We start from the raw sequence: 13,064 nt of genomic DNA, 5'->3' as shown, positions 1-13,064 counted from the left end.
CCTGCTTTCAGCCCCACACTCTCGCCTCGCCTCACCCAGATTCCTTGCCATATTAATCTCAAACTCTCTCCTTCCTGGGAGTATGGATCCCATTTTTCTTTAGCCTAAGAGCCCTCACAGTTCAGGCAAAAGAAGCTTTTACTTCCTACCAAGAGTGCCTAACGCAGATACTGAATACTATTAGGCACTGATTTTAGATACCCACTGTAAGAGCACTGAGAACCATCTGGTTTTTCTGTTCCTGCCCCAGCTGCCCCTCTCCTGAAAGTTCTCCATGGGATTTGGGGGAGCCCAGGACATGGCTCTGGGAGCTGCTGCTGGGGTGGGCTGGGCCTCATTCCTACAGCTTCACGAGTTGAGGACAGAGCCTCTGGTTCCCAGAGAGGAGCTCCAGGTGGACCCTGACCTAGTGAGTCTCCCTGTAAAACCCAACCAGCACCATGGGTACCCGGCCGCCTATAGGAGGACGAGCTGTACTTTGTCTGACTGGATCTTCCTTCCTGTTTGCAGACCATGGGGGATGTGAAGCTGGCCGCCCAGACACACGTTTCCAAAACCTCCCTCACTGTGGATCACTCAAGAGTCAGCTCCATGCCCCTGACTGAGGCCCCTGCTTTCACTTTGCCCCCTCGGAACCTGTGCATCAAGGAAGGAGCCACCGCCAAGTTTGAAGGGAGGGTAAGCAGTGAGGCTGAGTGGGCGGCTCTGGCGGGGAGCGGGGTGGTGGGGGTGGTTGGGTGGGTAGGAGGGTGGGGAAGTGGGCGTGGGCTGGGCAGTTGCTTCTGTTCCAGCCTTCTCAGCAGGCTGACCTGGCAGAAAGCCTGCTTTCCTTTGGACCCTCATATAAAATGAATACAAGTCCATCGGCCCTATTGCAGTTTACAGTTGACTTTGGGTTGTGTTGGAGAGTTGGGGGTTGGGGAGGGACACTGAGATATTTTGCTATTTGTGCGAGTCATGCTCTGGTTCCTGCACCTGATTATAGGAGAAGGGCACGGTGATGGCAGGAAGTGTACAACTTGGGTTTAAATGTGTGTGTTGTTTGCTCAGTTGTGTCCCAATCTTTGCGACCCCATGGACTGCAGCCAGCCAGGCTCCTCTGTCCATGGAATTTTCCATCCAAGAATACTGGAGTGGGTTTCTATTCCTTTTTCCAGGGGCTCTTCCCCACCCAAGATCGAACCTGGGTCTCCTGCATTGCAGTGAAATCTTTAATATCTGAACCGTCAGTTTAAATATGTGCCCTCAAATCTGGACAGTGGAGAATGAACTCTCATTTTTCTCTTACTTCCTACCTGGAAGGAGTGTTTGGTTAACAACCTCTTGTGTATCCACCTGGTACATCCAAAGCAATGGGGTAGGAGACAGTACTCCTCATTTCAGTTCTGTCACCTTTTGCTAATAAGTATTGGTCTCTTGCCCTTACTGGGCATCCATTTCTTCCTCTGCAAGCAGACAATGATATTTCCTTGTCCACCTTGTACTAGAAAGGAGAAGAAGATGGGAAGACTATCAGTAAGAACACTGAGGTTATGCCCAGCTGGACAGACCATTAGTAAGCTGCTGGCTCAAGCCACCAGGAAGTCAGATCATCAGCTTGACTTGGAGATGCACATGGAAGTCAGGAGGTTTGCAAGTAATATTTGTCCTAGATTAAACACAGGCAGTCTTCCCAAGAAATGCTTTAGAAGCTGGAAGGCTTTGATCTGAGCAAAAGACAGGTGAGGTAATGAACTCACAGGTTGCACTTTGAGTCTACAAGTTGAGTCTGTGGATGGAAGGGGTCAACAGCATCACTCTTCCCGGATGTTGCTGAGCCTTGCCTTTGTTTAAGTGGCAGGTTTGGCTGTGTGGTCATCTGCAGAGTATTCAGAGGCTATGTTATGTTCTCTATAGAGGCCTGTCTAGTTGACTGTTGGCTGGTAGATCTGACGTTCCTTGTCATATTGTATCTTTTACTTAAAGAGGGGAATGTTGGTGATGCTGCTGAGGGGTCTGCTGTTCTCTCTGGGCTCTATCAGGATGAGTGCTCTTTTCTGTTGCTCTGACTGTGGTCCCCCATTCTTCCATGCCCATAACTGGCAGGAAAGAAGCAACAGGAAGAGTCTTTGGGGATTTAGAAACATGAGTAAAGTTTTAAAATATGATACAACACGATGAACACTGAAAATGAGCATGCTAAATGAAAGAAGCCAGACATAGAAGACCACATATTGAATGATTCCATGTATCTGAAATGTCCAGAACAGACAAATGTATGGCAACAGAAAGTAGCTGAGTGGTTGCTGATGGCTAGGGAGGAGGAGTGGGGAGTGACTGCTGAAGGGTGTAGAGTTTCTTTGGGGGATGATGAAAACGTTCTGAAATTAGGTATTGGTGGTGGTTGCACATGATTACATATGGTGGCACATGTTTGGATGGCATTATCAACTCAATGGACTTGAGTTTGAGCAAATTCTGGGAGATAGTGGGCTTCCCTTGTGGCTCAGCTGGTAAAAAATCTATCTGTAATGAGGGAGACCTATGTTCAATCCCTGGATTGGGAAGATCCCCTGGAGAAGGGAAAGGCTACACACTCCAGTATTCTGGCCTGGAGAATTCCATGAACTGTATAGTCCATGGGGTCACAAAGAGCTGGACACTGAGCAACTGAACAACAAGGTTGCACGGCTTTTTGAGTATGTTATAGAACACTGGATTTACACTTAAAAAATTAAAGGTGAACTTTTGAAAAAAATGGCTTAGCGAAATTGATCCATACCCACCCTCCTGCGCTATTGCTTGTCAGAGATGGACTCCTCTCTCAAATTAATGGAAACTGTGGAGAGTAAGAGATGACTTAGAGTCTGTAGACGGAGAGGTGTTGTTTTGCTCACTGACTGTGGAGGTCATGAAGGAGCTGAGCCTTTGGGCTGTTTGAGTTGGAACCTTTGTAGAATGAACACTGACCCAGGAGTCCACACACTGGAGTTCTCTGTTGCTCAGTTATCCTCAGGTTGCCAGGTCAGACCTTCTCTGGACTTTGGTTACCTTATCTGAGAAGAAAGATAAAAGAAGAGAATAAGAAACAGATAGTTAGTTGTTTCTGTATTTTCAGACCTGCAGGGATATGAAAAGAAAACAAATTGAGGAAGAAAATGGTAAGAGCAGTTCATAAAGTCAAAAAGTATAGTAGTAACAGTATTTTTTTTAATGAGGTAACATTCAAATATGTAAATTTGACTATCTTAAACAATTCAATGGCATTTCATACATTCATGATGCTGATTGCAGTATTCTTGAAGCAGAGTATTCTCTAGGTGAACATTTTATTTTGCTTGTATTGAGGAAATAGTTGACTTTGTATGTTACATGTGGGCTGTAGGTCAAAGTGAATGTGTTTCTTAGAAGTCAGCCTGGGGAGCTCCGTTACCACTCATCAGCTCCCTGGAATTAACCCAGAACAACGCCATGACAGCGTGCTGGTGCATAGTGGACACAGAAGGAAGAAGATTCCAGAGAGATGTTCGGTGGAGTGTCTGGGCTCCATCTGAGAACTTCCAGAGAAAACCACAGAGGGAAGGTCTTTCTTAGAAAGTGCTTTATAAACTAGCATGTTGTGAGTGTGTATCATCACTGTAGCAAAGGACACAAAGGAATGCCTTGCATCAAGGTAGAGCCATGTCAGATGACTCCAGAATGAGGAAGTGGTTGTTTGGATGCCAAAATGCAGTTGCGCAGTGGATGTGCCTGATCTGGCAGCCTCAGAGAAGGGAAGGGCAGAGGCTGAGTGACGCGAGCGGGAATTTTCTGTTTTAAAAGACCGAGCGCCAAATGGGGTCACCTCCTCATACCCTTTAGGCTTTTTCCACTTTGTGGCCCACAGCCAGCCCCCTTTGCCCTTTCCTTTTCTGTTCTAGGAGCCATGGCACCGTTTGCCTTTGCAGCGAAGAGTGGCTTAGTGACACATTTGGCTGAAGTCTGCTCGCATATTTTTGGGAAAACTCTCGCTTTTCTGATTAAAACAAATCACTGGTTCTCTCGTATTCCACCTCACCCTTGCTTCCTGTCTTAACTGCTGATTTGATGCCTGGAGCTCAGGCAGTCATACTGAAACTATGAGGGAACGAATCAGAATACAAAGGGTTGGTCAGTGGGCACGGGCAATGTGCATGGGTGTGGAGGGCGCACCAGTGGAGGGAGCATAAAGACCAGCAGCTAAGATCCAAAAGCCCGAAGGCTTAGGGAGTTTCCCAGATAGGATCTTTGACTGTGGTCACTCACACAGGAAATTTTACAGAAAGTGTTCCTAACTGATAAACACCTAATGAGATGCATGTGGAGATACTGTCTCTTTAAATAATGGGAATAAATAGGGGAGAAGACACAGCACAGAAAAGAACTAAAAACCCCTTTCAGACCCTTACCAAATCTACCAACAGTGAGGGGAGTACTTGAGTTGAATGTGCCCTGCAGAGAAAGCATCCCAGAGGGATTTGCTCCTCCCTGGCTGTGGCCATCTGGCTTGAACCAACAGGGTCTAAGGCCTCTTAAGAGGAAGTCAACCATATGGTGTTAAGTGATGATTTAATGTCATTATAGAAAACTATTTAATCAGGGTCTACTGCTTAGGCCAAGGCTACCTACCCCCTCCTCTTTCTTTTTTGGCTCTGCCAGCTTAAAAAGATTGTATTTTCCCAGAATTCATTCAACTTTGGATCCATAGCTCATTAGTACCACATTTAGACAACCTGAACCCACATTGTAGAAACTGTTTCATCATCTGAACACACCGTCACATAAGAGCAGGGCATCTTGTCTGCCCAAGGGATGTACCCAGTGGAACCACGCCAACACTCACGTTCTGAGCACCCAGAACTCTGAAATTCTCTGCTGAAGGGCCCTGAGCCCACTTCTAACGTCATCATGGGCCTCTTTCCGTGAGAAGACTTTGCTGGGACTGAGTGGGATGATGGTCAAGGAGAGCGGTTTCCTTAGGGGACTAAAAAGGTAGATGAAACTCAGATGTGGGGGTCTGTTGTCCACCCATGGGCATAGGAGGGCCCGACAGTGCAGATGCAAGTAGGGTGTGGTGTGCCGCTGCCTGCGGAGTGTTACTGGGCCCAGGGTCCGGGAGGTCTCCGTGGACAGGTAGCCGGGCGCCCGCACATGCCAGACGCTCACTGAAATGCCTCCTCCTGCTCTGCTGCCCATGAGGGCAGCCCAAGTGCCAGCAGACTGCCTCCCCAACACAGAGCCAAGTGCGAAAGGACTGAGATGGTAGGAGAAAATGCTGGAGTTACTGGAGATTTCTCCCTTTTCGCCCTGGAATTCATTCTTATCAGACAAAGCAAACATGCTGATAGGCCCTGGCTGTGCTGTGAATCAGATGAGCTGATATTTGAGTGCCTCTTGAAGTACAGCCCAAATGAGGCTTCAGGCCAGACTGAGGGGCTCAGTGTTCACTGAAGGGGCTTCACAATAAAGGGCTGGCCTGGCCTCATCATGGAGGGTGGGGGCAGGGACCAGAGCAGACTTGATCCATGAAAACGTGAATAACTCCTCAGTTTCCACTTTAACCAACGGTGGTATCCTTCCCCCGTTAACTTCTTCCCAGTTCACTTCTAACTCAGAAGCGCTCAACCACTTAGGGAAATTTGAAGGAAGCATCTAGTGTGCTTTCTGTCCTCAAAAATCTTTTTTGGGGGAAGTGGGGCGGGGCTCAGCTTGCAGAATTTTAGTTCCCCAACCAGCAATTAAACCCAGGCCAAGGCAGTAAAAGCACCCAGTCCCAATCACTGGACTGTCAGGGAATTCCCTGTGCTCAGAAGTATTAGTAAGTTTTAACCACAGGTTCTTAAGAAAAACATGTGCGTATAAAACAGTAGGATATGACAGTATAATTAAATGTGTGAAATAGTACAATTAAATAGTTTGTACTATAGGAATTTAGAGGCGATTAAGATGGGGTTTGCAGTGGTTTGGAAACTGATTTCTTGCTTCCTGACTTCGGTCCTCCCACTTCGTCCTTACAGCCTTACAGGTCTGACGGTCACCTCCCTGCTTAACGTCCTCAAGCCTGCGATGAGGTTCCTCAGCTCTGCCCACAGGCCCTTCCGGTTAACTCCTGGCTCTCCAGCCCTGAGCCCTTTCCTCCTTCCTCCCTCTAGCATCGCTTGCCCAGCCCTGCTCACCCACACAGATGCAACATGGGTACTTTGTTCTGCACCTTTGTAAGAAAGGGTAAACAAGGAAGGCATTTTATCTTCCCTATTGATTAGGAATGGGGGCAGAGTGCACCGGAAGGGAGCCAGCATTTCTCATTGCCTTATTGGTGTCAGGCATGTGATGTTAGTCCTTTTGTCCTCATGGCAAAGTAGCTCTGTCCCCACTGAAAAATTTTTTTAAATTCATACAATTTTTAAATGGTGTACTATGCTTATGGTTATTTCAATATATTGGCTATTTTGCCACGTTGTACAGTACATCCTGGTAGCCTATCTTACACCCAATAGTTGTTCCACTTACTCTCCACCCCTAGAGTGCCCTCCCCACCCTCCCAATTGGTAACCACTACCAGTTTGTTCTCTTATATCTGTGAGTCTGCTTCTTTTTTCGTATCCGCTAATTTGTTGTATTTTTTTAGACTCTACATATAAGCGATATCATGCAGCATTTGTCTTTATCTGACTTATTTCACTTAGCATAATGCTCTCATATCCCCATTTTTATAGAAGAACCCCGGGGCTCAGAGTAATTACAGACGTTGCCAAGGTTCTGTCCGTAAGTGAAGGAGGCAGTACTTCCGGGTCCAGATCTTGTATCCGTCTCACTGTATGCTGCCATCCCTTTCACATGTGGCATCTGGTTCCTTGAACTCAGTGGCTGTTTCTTATTCATCTCTGTGCCCCGGAAGTAGCGCAGTGGCTGCCACATGACAGGTGCTCAATAAATGTTCGATTTCCCTGAGAAGGTGACAGGGTCTGACTCCAGGCCTCTTGCCAGTCAAGTTCATAGGCATTTGGTCCCATGTTTCTTAGCGGCTGTTGTCCCCACCCATCCCCCATCCTGTTCCCTGCAGTGTTCCTGTCCATATCCATGCATCCCTGCTCCTTCTTTACCTCAGGTCGTGCCTTTATCAAGAATACCCGTCCTTCTCCCACACCATCTTATCCAGCATCAAGGTCCATGTAAACCCTACCTCCTTCAGGCTACTTTCCTTAAGTATATTTTCTCTTTAAGGCATTTTATTAGAGGACAGAAGAACCAGGGTAATAGGATGTAGAAAATTCCCAATAATCACATAAAATCTTTCGTGAGTAATAACCACAGGAAAGAGTTGACTACCTTGGCCTTTTTAAAATGTATTATTCATTAATCATTTCTGTGCTTATAATTTTATTATAAAGAAAATAATTATTTAAATGTTAAACTATTTTTAAAACAAGCGTTCCAGCAAAAGTAAAAATGTTCTGTGCCTTGACCTTTACTTCCAGAGGTACACACTATTAACAATTTGGGTATACTTCCAGAAATATTCCATGTAAATATAAGCATAAATCTGCATGTGATTTGCATATGCAAGTGGACCCATGTACATGCACTGATCTGCAACTTGCTCTTTTTGCTTAACATCTCTTGGCATTTCTTTTTAGACGTTAGCACATAGATCTACACCATAGGTAGATCTGAGCTAAATCTTAGCTTTCTAGCCCTCAATTGCTTCCCCCTCTGAATTCCTATAATACTTCTGTGACTCATTTTTTAAAATTAATGTGCAGCTTTATCAGTTATTGTTTACTGACTTTTGCTTCCTCATTGTGAATGAGTTGTTTGAGGTCTAGAACTGCATTGTCCAGTAGGATAGCCACATGTGACTACTTAAATTTAGGTTCAGTTCAGTTCAGTTGCTCAGTCGTGTCTGACTCTTTGCGACCCCATGAATTGCAGCATGCCAGGCCTCCCTGTCCATCACCAACTCCCGGAGTTCACTCAGACTCATGTCCATCGAGTCAGTGATACCATCCAGCCATCTCATCCTCTGTCGTCCCCTTCTCCTCCTGCCCCCAATCCCTCCCAGCACCAGAGTCTTTTCCAATGAGTCAACTCTTCGCATGAGGTGGCCAAAGTACTGGAGTTTCAGCTTTAGCATCATTCCTTCCAAAGAAATCCCAGGGCTGATGTCCTTCAGAATGGACTGGTTGGATCTCCTTGCAGTCCAAGGAGCTCTCAAGAGTCGTCTCCAACACCACAGTTCAAAAGCATCAATTCTTTGGTGCTCAGCCTTCTTCACAGTCCAACTCTCACATCCATATGTGACCACAGGAAAAACCATAGCCTTGACTAGACGGACCTTAGTCAGCAAAGTAATGTCTCTGCTTTTGAATATGCTATCTAGGTTGGTCATAAATTTTCTTCCAAGAAATAAGCGTCTTTTAATTTCATGGCTGCAATCACCATCTGCAGTGATTTTGGAGCCCCAAAATCAGTTTTCATTCCAATCCCAAAGAAAGGCAATGCCAAAGAATGCTCAAACTACCGCACAATTGCACTCATGTCACATGCTAGTAATATAATGCTCAAAATTCTCCAAGCCAGGCTTCAGCAATATGTGAACCGTGAACTTCCTGATGTTCAAGCTGGTTTTAGAAGAGGCAGAGGAACCAGAGATCAAATTGCCAACATCTGCTGGATCATGGAAAAAGCAAGAGAGTTCCAGAAAAACATCTATTTCTGCTTTATTGACTATGTCAAAGCCTTTGACTGTGTGGATCACAAGAAACTGTGGAAAATTCTGAAAGAGATGGGAATACCAGACCACCTGACCGGCCTCTTGAGAAATCTGTATGCAGGTCAGAAAGCAACAGTTAGAACTGGACATGGAACAACAGACTGGTTCCAAATAGGAAAAGGAGTACGTCAAGGCTGTATATTGCTTATTTAACTTCTATGCAGAGTACATCATGAGAAACGCTGGACTGGAAGAAACACAAGCTGGGATCAAGATTGCTGGGAGAAATATCAATAACCTCAGATATGCAGATGACACCACCCTTATGACAGAAAGTGAAGAGGAACTAAAAAGCCTCTTGATGAAAGTGAAAGAGGAGAGTGAAAAAGTTGGCTTAAAGCTCAACATTCAGAAAACGAAGATCATGGCATCTGGTCCCATCACTCCATGGGAAATAGATGGGGAAACAGTGGAAATTTAGGTTAAGATTAATTAAAATAAAATTAAAAATTCAGATCCTCAGCCTTGCTAGCCACATTTTCAGTGCTCAATATCCACAGGTGAATAATAGCTACCATGTTGGGCAGCACAGATTATTGAACATTGCTATCATCACAGAAAGCTCTATCAGGGAGGGCTGATCACGGCCTCTCTTGCATTTAATTCATTCCCCATGTAAGCAGAGATCCACAACTAGAAGATATATTGACAATAGCTGTTCCATTCATAGTAGAAAGTAGACATTAAATTCTTGAGAATTTTCTTAGGGCATAAAGTTCATTCAAAGAAAAATATAATCCCTTGATGAATGAATGAATCTTTGTCTTCCACTTTCATTGAAGAATGGTAATCTTGGTGTTCCAACAAGCTGAACATGTTCCCAAAATTTCTGTGGCCATCTGTTCCAAGTGATTCAGGAATCCTCATGAGAAGGAGGCTGGATGTGGGTTGCCTGGTGTCAGAGAATTCCTGAAGTATTCAGAGAAAAGGCAGCAGAATGAAAATGGCAGGGCAGGTCATGCTGAAACTACAGTTGTCAGCAGTTGGTGGCTGCTCTGATTGAAAATGTCCGACTGAACAGATTTATTAACTTCTCCTCCCTGCAGATATGCCATTGAAATGAGCAGAAAGGGTTAAAAGCAGTTAATTGAGAGTTGCACCGAGAACGGGAGAGGGGAATTAGTGGGTGAGGGGTGTCCATGCCATAACGTATGAGAGCCACATATTTGAAATGAAAGGATTTGGAAACTACAAGTGAACTGTAGGGCAGATGTCAGGGTGACTAAGGGATGTTGTTTAATATCTCTATGGAGAAAACCAAAGCTTGTGGTATGGATATTAATCAGTATCAAAAAGTCTCTGTGCTTTGCCACCAGGTAAAATGTGTTGGACGTCCAGTTGCTGTCCAGTTACTCCATGCCCAGACACTCCAAGTGAAGCCCACCAGTAGACATGCCCCACTCAGGGACATGGAGCTTGCAGTCAAGCCCCTCACTGAGGGAGATAAGACTACACCCGGGGGATGGAAAGCCTACGCTTGGAAACTAGTTCATCAGTCATACATTGTGAAGAGTTAATTCATGGCCACCAGATGTTTGAAGAAAATATTTGTCCAATGTAATATTGCCATCAAGAGATTGTTCTTTTTGAAAAGTCAACCTTTGGACAAAATTCGAAAGTGTTAGTTATAGTACAGAACAGAAAGTCAACTCTGTAAGCTTTGGCAAGCCGTAAGTAAAGGAATGGTGAATGGTAAGGTTGAGGAGAGAAGGGGAGGAAGAGAAAACTGCGAGGGCACTACAGTCCTCATCTGACATGGTGGGAAGTGAGATGCCATGTAAAACGGATGGATCAAATAACAGAGACCTGGGCGTATGACTTAAAACCATAATGACAGAGGTAAAAAATGGTCAGCCCATCGGCCATACTTGGCACACAGACCTTTTACATTTGGTCAGCAGTATTCGCAAAAAAATTTGAGCTAAGATTTACAAATGGAAAACTTACACATACAATTTATTTCTGAATGGCTTTTCTCAAAAAATATCAGGCAGCACTTCCACGTGGCAACACTTGGTCGGTGGACACTATCCCTACATCTAAGCTCATCTTTGCCAGGTTTTTATAGTCTACCCCCACTGCCCACTCCCAGTCATCTCCCAACATGGGCAAGAATCTGTTGCCAGTTATGACTTTGCTGTTTCCCTAACCACGTTCATGTTAATAGCGGAAAAGCTACAGATGGGTAGGAAGAGCCTCGTGACATTTCTTGTCCTCACCCACTTTCTGTACATGGGTGTCCTGCCCAGACTCTCTAGGCACTGGAATTTGTGATCTTGCCATAAATGTACAATAGAAGACCTAAAAATCAAAAAATGATTGGTGAGAGGGAGGCAGTACAAGTCAGTGAAATTTCTCATCATTTATTGTAGGCATCCACTAAGTGCTTTCTAAATTCTTAGATCAAGAAATAGACCCAGAGTGGGTTATCTAGCATTACAGAGTTTAATGATAAGAAGACTAGAAACATTATTTCAGTGGTTATATTTGGTAAGTGATACCATTGCAGGGAGGGCAAAGAGTGAGAGGGAAAGAAACCTTTCATCATTTTGTACCTTCAACTTTTACCTTTTACTTTATGCACATTTTTATAGCTTGAATTTTTTAAATAGTAGGCAGGAATTACTTCTGCGATTTCTAAAAGGGACAATAAAATTGCCTGTAAAAAGATGTGGTACCTGAGTTCAATGTCCAGATTCTAACTGATAAATGGTCAAAGATGAATACACAGTTTACATTGAAAGAAACATAAAAATATACGTGGAAAAATATATGTGACTTCCCTGGTGGCTCAGATGGTAACGTCTGTCTACAATGCGGGAGACCCGGGTTTGATCCCTGGGTCGGGAAGATCCGCTGGAGAAGGAAATGGCAACCCACTCCAGGACTATTGCCTGGAAAATCCCATGGGCAGAGGAGCCTAGTAGGCTACAGCACTGCATCAAAATACCCGACACTGCCTGCAACTAGAACACTGGAAATTAAAATATTTATGTACCTGAAAAACTATCTAATAGCAACATACTAATGCCGAGAGCCCAGGGCTGGGAACTGAGGAGACAGGAAGGCGTGCTGGGAGCACCCGTTGTTGGTCTGGCTTTTCTGGGGCCCAGAGTGACAGAATGTTACAGGCGCAATAAAACATTGATGTGCTTTGTCAAGAATTCTGCTTTTGACACTCTTGAAGAAGGAAAGAAGTAGTTTGTACAAAGATGTTTGAAGCAAATATGATAAAACAGGAAGCAGTTTGTGCTCAAAAGGCGGTATTTAAACAAATCCATTTGGAGAGCTATGCCCATAAATGGAAATGTGTGTGAATAACACAAAGTGGAAAGAGAAGTGGAGCGAGGACTCTGAGCAGTCTGATCACTGCCGCATAAAAGCATATATGTGTTCACCACCTAAAATTAGAAGAGGATTTGGAACCTCGTAAATAGAATTTTTTGTTGTTGTATGGTCTCTAAGTGTCTTGTGTGTTTTAATTTTGTGGTGACAATTTACCTCTCAAGGAAGAGAATCTGAGTGCTATCTAGATACAGCTGTCTCTACTAATAAGGCCTTTGGGCTTATGTTATTTTAACATGTTTCCGATTAGTTGACTATTTGCCTTGAAATGGAAATAAAATTGTGTGGCAAAATGAGCACTGAGAAATGGAGACGCCAGATTAGGCCTTTGTTACTCTCTGTTTGCTCACGGTGGCTGGAGGGACAGGTGTGCAGTGCCAGTTTGGCGTTCATCAGTAGGGATCTACGTGGGAAGGCCTGGTTTATTTTTTCACATAGACACAGTTTCTGTAGAACCCCAAGGTGTTCACATTTCTTATAATACGAAACTTTCTTCCAACTTTAAATGAATTAACAATTAAGTTGGAACTTTCTTAAAAGTTGGCCAACCTGAGTCAAGTTTCCTCTGTACTCTGGATCTTGAGACTGCACAGAAAAAAAAATGTAATCAATATCATCAGTAATCTTGCACCTAATGGATTATCAGTTTTGGTAATGGAGAATTAAACTTTTCTCTGAAGCCTTTTCTAGCCCCTACAGTCCATTGTATTCTTTTCTATTGCCACATTTTAGAGGGGTTTTATTCTGCACTCTACAGTTTAGAATTCGATGGGATGAAAACATAGTATGTGGTAGAAAGAACTCTGGACTAGGGTTCTGGTTCCTATGCTGCTGTTAAGTCACTTCAGTCATGTCCTGCTCTGTGCGATCCCATAGACGGCAGCCCACCAGGCTCCCCTGTCCCTGGGATTCTCCAGGCAAGAACACTGGAGTGGGCTGCCATTTCCTT

General features: G+C 44.5%; 1 protein-coding gene across 8 annotated transcripts in view; it reads left to right on the top strand.

Moving 5' to 3' along the window:
- The first annotated feature begins 513 nt into the window (after window positions 1-513).
- Window positions 514-13,064, top strand: part of MYLK (myosin light chain kinase) — a 190,938-nt gene continuing 178,387 nt past the window's right edge. For all 8 annotated transcript variants that reach the window (XM_068970458.1, XM_068970449.1, XM_068970504.1 and 5 more), the window contains exon 1: window positions 514-678. In XM_068970458.1, coding sequence (XP_068826559.1) covers window positions 514-678 — 165 coding nt within the window. The remainder of the gene's footprint in view (window positions 679-13,064) is intronic.

This window comes from Capricornis sumatraensis, chromosome 1 (assembly GCF_032405125.1).
Source record: "Capricornis sumatraensis isolate serow.1 chromosome 1, serow.2, whole genome shotgun sequence".
Lineage (NCBI taxonomy): Eukaryota > Metazoa > Chordata > Mammalia > Artiodactyla > Bovidae > Capricornis > Capricornis sumatraensis.
This window is presented reverse-complemented; position numbering and strand designations above follow the sequence as displayed.